Source organism: Lynx rufus, unplaced genomic scaffold (genome assembly GCF_022079265.1).
Source record: "Lynx rufus isolate CCGP_SWC_20201006 ecotype Redwood Valley unplaced genomic scaffold, mLynRuf1.p SCAF_13, whole genome shotgun sequence".
Taxonomy (NCBI): domain Eukaryota; kingdom Metazoa; phylum Chordata; class Mammalia; order Carnivora; family Felidae; genus Lynx; species Lynx rufus.
The window spans coordinates 10,932,400-10,940,328 of record NW_025814827.1 but is presented as its reverse complement, the minus strand read 5'-3'; the positions used below and the strand labels follow the sequence as shown (position 1 = coordinate 10,940,328).

Here is a 7,929-nt window from a genome sequence, read left to right as displayed (position 1 = left end):
TCCCCATTACTTCCCAGGGTAGAAAGCTGTGAAATGTTTCAGCTTGATGCTATTCACTAATGGTGTGAACTCACAAGGTAGTTTTTGCGCAGCTAAACTGATTCTACGTCTCAGATATCCCCAGGACAAGTGTCCTGGGCTCTACTGGCTTACACACCAGATTTGGAACCATCCACATTTTTCTCCGATGAAACTGTCTAGAGAATTCTTTCCTTCATGACAATGTGTGCAACCACGCACACACACATACTGGAAATCTATAAATAACTCTAATAGCCAAAGAACACTTTTTATCAGAAATTACCAAAGAAAGCGATATTTGAAATAATGGGACTAAAAATACTTTTTAAGAGTCTTTCTAATACCCATGGTGTTTAAACGTTCAATTTATTGTCTGATTTCTGGATATTTCTGGATTTTAGATTCCATAAACTTCAGATTCTGAAGGCTTATTGAAAAAGCCAAGTTCCTCAATATGGGAAATTCTATCTGGCTGTACTTTTAGAGAGTTATTATTTTTCTATTTTTGAAAAAATATCTTGAATATTTATTTATATATATATATAATATGAACAGAATACTCCAATAGGTCATATTCCAGATAAATATGATACAATCTGCATCATATGCCACATTTTAGATATTAAAATAAGGGTAAAATCTGGAATAAGTTGTCTGACATATTTCCCAACACAAGTGTTCGTATAGAATATTAAAATCTAAATTGATTTTTGGCTTTGTAAGCTATCCCTGTGTACTGTCTGTATCTGTTAGCAATAGAGAACATTTTCAGTCATGGTATACTGAACCTGATTTTGCAGAAGCAGACATGGAACCTCCCCGGCTCTCCTTCGACAAGGCTCAATGAGTCAGTCTGGGCAGTGCGCACCCTGGCTTTCATCCACTCACTGCAGTCAGGCTTAGCGGTACTAACATGCAATCCTAGCACAACACTGACACTAGCGCTGACAGTTTTGAATCATTCTCCCAAGTAATAAAATATATATATATATATATATAGATAGATAGATATAGATAGCTATACATATAGAGATCTGCAGCTGTACTAATTACTTCAAATAGCAGCAGACAAGGAAAATAAGCACTTAATTGCTTGCTTCGTAAGTTTCAGTTCATTTTGTTTGCTATATTAAGTTTAAAAATTAAAAAAATATCAACTTACTATAAACAATTTAAAATATGTATAATACAACTTCATGGTCAAAACATTTGAATAGTCTACGAAAACAGGAAATACTTTGATCTTACATTTGGTTAAGTTCCATACATGATTTTTTCAACATGTTTCTTCCAAGAGAAACCACAAAACAGGTGTCTTATTTTGAGAAGTAATTTTGTCTAGGGATTTCCTTGTCACAAAAATACTTAATTACTGGTTACAGGAGAAGTAAAGAAAAAAAAAAAAAAACAAAGAGATGAGAAACAAAATGGCTCTCTCTTCACTTGTCACTCTTCTCTTCTTAGAACATTCTGTACATGAGCTAACTGGGCTTTCTGAACCATTTACAAATGCATTTTCAAAAATTGAAGAGAAAGAGTTTAGAATCTCCAAATATTATTTTATACACTGACTATACAATACATATTGAAAGTATACACGCACGTGCATATCTTAAAGATAAGGTTCTCCAAAGGTTTTTCGACATTCCATCACCCCTGTACTTGGTGGTCGATCACAGTTGTGTGTACTCTTGACTTGACTAGGTGTGAGGCGATCGTATGCCATCTTGTATTCTTTATCAAATGCATCTGTAAAAATTCATAAAGAAATGAGGGCATTTAGCAATTTATACTCGATATTAACAACAATCAAGATTTTAAAATATCACAGAACTAAACAATTAGAGGCCAAGAAGGCATCTCTAGGTCATTTCTGCCAACTAAAGAAATACAGAATTTCAGAGCTCAAACAAGGACCTCAAAGCTCTCAGCATTTTAGAGCTAGATTACACAGACCAACGAATTTTAAAGTTTTAAGATGGCTTCCTTTTAAAATTCTTTTTCTCAAATTTAAAGATTGTGGTAAAATACATACAAAGGTTACTATCTTAACCATCTTGTAGGTCAGTGGTATTATGTACATTCATAACGTGCAGCCATCACCACCATCCACCTCAACTCTCTTCCCTCTTGTGAAACTGAAACCCTATACCCATTAAACATTAATTCTGTTGCCCCTTGCCCCAACTCCTGTCAACTATCATTCTACTTCTGTCTGTATGATTTTTGACTACTCTAGTAAGTGACTCATAAGAGGAATTGTACAGTATTTGTCTTTTTGTGATTGGCTTATTTCATGTACATAATGTCCTCGAGGTTCATCCAAGTTATAGTATGTGCCAGAATTAACTTCTTTTTTAAGGAGGAATAATATTCCATTGTATGTATAGACCACATTTTGCTTACTCATTCATCCTTCAATGGACACATGGGTTGTTTCCACACTTTAGCTATTATGAATAATGCTGCTATGAACATGGATGTAAAAATCTCTCCTGCAGACCCTGCTTTTAAGTCCATTTTTAATTTTTTGAAGGGACTGCCATACTGTTTTCCACAGCAGCTGTACCATTTTACATTCCCAATAATGATGTATAAAAGTTCCAATTTTCTATATCTTCACAACACTTGTTATTTTTTGTTTTTGTTTTTGTTGGGGGGGGAGGGGACAGTAGCCAGCCTAATGGTGTGAGGTGGAATCTCACTATAGATTTGATTTGTATTTCCCTAATAATTAATGATGTTGAGCATCTTTTCTTGTGCTTATTGGCCACCTATATATCTTCTTTGGAGAAATGTCTACTCAAGTCCTTGCCTATTTTTAATTGGCTTTTTGTTGTCGTTGTGTTTTAGAAATTTTTCAAATCTATTCTGGATATTATTTTCTTCCATTCTATGGGTTGCCTTTTTACATTCCTGATACCTTTTAATGCACAAAATTTTAAATTTTCATGAATTCCAATTTTTGTATTTTTTCTTCTGTTGCTTGGGCCTCTGGTGTCATATCCAAGAAAGCACTGCCAAATCTAATGTCATGAATGATTTTGCCCTGTTTTCTCCTAGGAGTTTTATAGTTTCAGATCTCACATTTAGGTCTTTAATCCATCTTGAGTTAATTTGTTTTTTTCTTCAATTTTAATTTTTTTTTTTATAATTTATATCCAAATTAGTGTATAGTGCAACAATGATTTCAGGAGTAGATTCCTTAGTGCCCCTTACCCATTTAGCCCATCCCTCCTCCCACAGCCCCTCCAGTAACCCTCAGTTTGTTCTCCATATATATGAGTCTCTTATGTTTTGTCCCCTTCCCTGTTTTTATACTATTTTTGTTTCCCTTCCCTTATGTTCATCTGTTTTGTCTCTTAAAGTCCTCATGACTTCACTCAGAAGTCATATGATATTTGTCTTTCTCTAATTTCACTTAGCATAATACCCTCTAGTTCCATCCACAGAGTTGCAAACGGCAAGATTTCATTCTTTTTGATTGCCGAATAATACTCTGTTGTATATATATACCACATCTTCTTTATCCATTCATCCATCGATGGACATTTGGGCTCTTTCCATACTTTGGCTATTGTTGATAGTGCTGCTATAAACATGGGGGTGCATGTGTCCCTTCAAAACAGCACACCTGTATCCCGTGGATAAATGCCTAGTAGTGCAATTGCTGGGTTGTAGGGTAGTTCTATTTTTATTTTTTTGAGGAACCTCCATACTGTTTTCCAGAGTGGCTGTACCAGCTTGCATTCCCTTTGAGTTAATTTGTTTTACAAGGGGTTCCAACTTCATTCTTTTGCATACGGATATCCAGTTTTGCCAGCATCATCTGTTGAAATGACTGTCTTTTCCCCAATGGTGTTCTTGGCCCCATTGTCAAAAATCATTTGACCATATATATGAGGGCTTATTTCTGGGCTCTCTATTCAATTCCATTAGTCTACATGTCTGTCTTTATGCCAGTACCACACCGTTTAGATTACAGTAGCTTTGTAATAAGTTTTGAAATCAATAAGTGTGAGTCATCCAGGTTTATTCTAAGATTTTGGTTACTTGAGGTCCCTCTGAGATTCCATATAAATTTGAGGATATGTTTTTCTATTTTTGCAAAAAAAAATCATTACGATTTTGATAGGGATTGCACGTTAATCTATAGGTTGCTTTGGATAGTACTGATATCTTAAAAATTTTAGTCTTCTAAGTATATGAAAATGGGATGTATTTTCATTTATTTATGTCTAATTTCTTTCAACAACGTTTTGCAGTTTTCATTGTACAAGTCTTTCACCTCCTTGGTTGAACAAATTCCTAATTATTTTATTCTTTTTGATGCTACTGTACATGGAATTGCTCTCAATTTTTGGATTATGCATTGCTAGTTACAGAAATATGACTGAGTTTTGTATCTTTTATCTTTTATCCTGCAACCTTGCTGAAAGCATTTATTAACTCAAACAATCTAGGTGGTTTTGTTTTGTTTTGCTTTTGGTGTGGAATATCTAGGATTTTCTATATATATGATCATGTCATCTATGAACAGAGATAGCTTAACTTCTTCCTTTCCAATTTGGATGCCTTTTACTTCTTTTTCTTTCCTGGCTGCTTTGGCTAGAACTTCTAATACAATGTTGTCTTGTTCCTGATCTTAAGGGAAAATCTTTCCGTTTTTCACCATTGAGTATGGTATTAATTTGGGGTTTTTCATAAATGCCCTTTATCAAGTTGAGGACATTCCCTTCTATTCCTAGTTTGCTGATTTTGCCAAATGCTTTTTCTGCATCTACTGAGACATGTGTCTTTTTTTTTTTAAATAATTTTATTTATCTCTATAACCAACATGGGGCTTGAACTCACAACCCCCAAATCAAGGGCTGCATGTTCTACCAACTGAGCCAGCCAAGTGCCCCAGAGAATTTGTGTCTTTTATTCCAATAATATGGTATATCACATTGATTGAGTTTTGTGTATTGAACCAACATTGCATTCCTGGGATAAATCCCAGTTGGTCATGGAACAAAATCCTTTCTAAATGTTGCTGGATTTCATTTGCCAGTATTCTGTTGAGGATTTTTGCACCTATATTAATAAGGGATATTGCTCTGTAGTTTTCTTTTCTTGTGATGTCTTTGTCTTATAATATTAGCTTCACAGAATGAGTTAGGAAGTGCTCCTTTTTCTTCTACTTTTGTAAGAGTATGTGAAGGATTAATGTCTTAGTTCAGGCTGCTATAACAGGATACCATAGACTGGGTGGCTTAAATGATGAACATTTATTTCTCACAGTTCTGGAGGCTGGGAAGTCTAAGATCAAGGCAACAGCAGATCTGGCGTCTGGTTAGAGCGCTCTTCCTGGTTTGCGAACAGCTGCCTTCTCCCTGTATCCTTATATGACTGAGAGGGATAGCTCTCTTCTTAAGGATATTACCCCATTGTGGAGGCTCCAACCAGATGATGTTATTACTTCCCTAGGGCCCTACTTCCAAATACCATCACGTTAAGGCTTTAACATAGGAGTAGGGGCAGGGCACCGATATGCAGTCCATCACAATTGGTGTTAATCCTTCTTTAAACATTTGATAGAATTCACCATCTGGTCCTGGATTTTTCTTTCTGGGAAGCTTTTTGATTATTAACTCAATCTATTTACTTATTACAGCTCTAGTAAGGGTTTCTATTCTAGAGTCAGTTTTGTAGTTTACGTCTTTGTAGGAATTTGCCTACCTGGGTTACTGAATTTGTAGGCATACAGTTATTAATTGTACTTCCTTATCATTCTTTTTATTTCTGGAAGGGTGGTAGGAATATCTCCTCTTTCCTTCCTCATTTCATTAATTTGAGTCCTCTCTTTTTCTCTTAGTCTAACCAAAGATCAATTTTATTGCTCTTTTCAAAGAACCAACTTTGATTTTGATGAGTTTCTCTATTTTAAAAATTGTTTTCCCCTATATTTTCTATTTTTTCTCTATTTTATTGATTTCTGCTGTAATATTTATTATTTCCTTTCTTCTGCTTGCTTTGGGTTTAATTTGCTCTTCTTTTTCTATTTTTTAAAAAAAATTTTGTTTAATGTTTTATTTATTTTTGAGACAGAGAGAGACAGAGCATGAGCAGGGGAGGGGCAGAGAGAGAGGGAGCCAAAGAATCCGAAGCAGTCTCCAGGCTCTGAGCTGTCAGCACAGAGCCTGACGCAGGGCTTGAACTCACAAACTGCGAGATCATGACCTGAGCCGAAGTCAGAGGTTTAACTGACTGAGCCACCCATGCGCCCCAAAGGAAACGTTTTTTTCTTTTTTTAATTTTTTTAATGTTTACTCATTTTTCAAGAGACAGAGAGAGACAGAGCATGAGCATGGAAGGGGCAGAGAGAGAGGTAGACACAGAATCCGAAGCAGGATCCAGGCTCTAAGCTGTCAGCAAAGCCCAACGCGGGACTTGAACCCACAAACTATGAGATCATGACCTGAGCCGAAGTTGGACACTTAATCAACTGAGCCACCCAGACGCCCCTTTCTATTTCTTAAGGTAGAAGGTTATGTAGGTATTTACATAGAAGTTCCTACCTTATTAAATTTCCAGTTGAGCATCAGAATCACTTGTCAAATTTCTTATTTTTAATGATTTCCAATGTTTCACAACCATCATAGTTAAAAAGCAAATATTCACAACATTCTGCTCAAAGCTCCCTAGATGCAATTTGAATCCATTCATTCTTTTCCTCTTTCTAATGGAAAGTGCAGCTCAACACATTCATACATTTGTTTACAAACAAAATTACAGGTTAAATACAGTTGTACTTCTGTTAGTCTTTTCCACCAAATAGTCCTTACTTCTAAGTTTTACTATTATTATTAGAACTTGTCCCAAATTTTCCACCTTTATTTCAACTAGGAAAATCAATGACTTAATGTGACTTTTGAGTACAACGTTCCCTGGTTATATTTCTTTGCATCATACTTTTTTTTTTTTCCCAAGCAAAGATACCAAACACTGATCTCTACTGGGCTCAGATTTATAGCTAAACATTTTTTTTATAGCTAAATTTTTTGTTGTTGTTATACAGCTAAAATTTTTAAAAGCCATTTTAGTGTAAGGCCAATTTTCCAATTCCTAGCTTTTAAATCTTTCTTTCTTTTTTAGATTAATTTTCTTTCTAATCAAACCAGTCTCTCTGTATTTTTTAAAAGTTTATTTATTATTTTTTAGTAGTCTCTACACCCAATGTGGGAGCTTGAACTCATGACCCCCAAGATCAGCCAGGTGCCCCTCTTTGTCCTTTAAACATTGGTTTTGTTTAAAATAACACACTTGTATAAGTTTCACTTGTACTATTGCATTAGCTTCTTAATTGCCCCTTTCACTATCTACTGGGTCCCCACACAATTTGTTCTCCATAGACTACAGATCCTGGTAAAACATATATTTGATTATGTCTCTCTCCTGCTTAAAAATCCCCCAGATGTTTCCCACTGCCCTTAGAATTCAGTCCAAGATAGTTGGGAGACCCTACAGACACCGCACAATCTAGTTCCTGCCTGCTTTTCCAAACTCATTTCACCCCACACTCTACCCTTTCTCTGTGATCCCTCTCTTCCCTGGCCTTTCCATTACTCAAAAATGCCAGACCTTTCACCTCAGGGTCTTCCTACAAACTTTAAAGTTTGTTTGTTTTCTCCCCCATTGATATTCTGGCTACACTGTCAACTTAGTGTCATTTCCTCAGAAGCCTTCCTTATTTTCAAACTTGTCATTCTCCACACTCCTTCCTGGTCAAAATGCACTTTTGGTACCTTCTCCCCATAGTCCAATCTACATCTCTGCAGAAGTCTCCAATAAATTAATTCTTCAACATCCAGATTCTCCATCCATCAGACCATCCTAATACCAATTACTTATTCATTTATGTTTGTT

The 7,929-nt window shown here is 35.6% G+C and overlaps 1 protein-coding gene across 6 annotated transcripts in view; it reads right to left on the bottom strand.

The window, feature by feature from the left end:
• Positions 1-1,114: 1,114 nt before the first annotated feature.
• Positions 1,115-7,929, bottom strand: part of DENND4A (DENN domain containing 4A) — a 135,626-nt gene continuing 128,811 nt past the window's right edge. For all 6 annotated transcript variants that reach the window (XM_047074922.1, XM_047074924.1, XM_047074923.1 and 3 more), the window contains one exon: positions 1,115-1,770. In XM_047074922.1, coding sequence (XP_046930878.1) covers positions 1,634-1,770 — 137 coding nt within the window. In that variant the 3' untranslated portion in view covers positions 1,115-1,633. The remainder of the gene's footprint in view (positions 1,771-7,929) is intronic.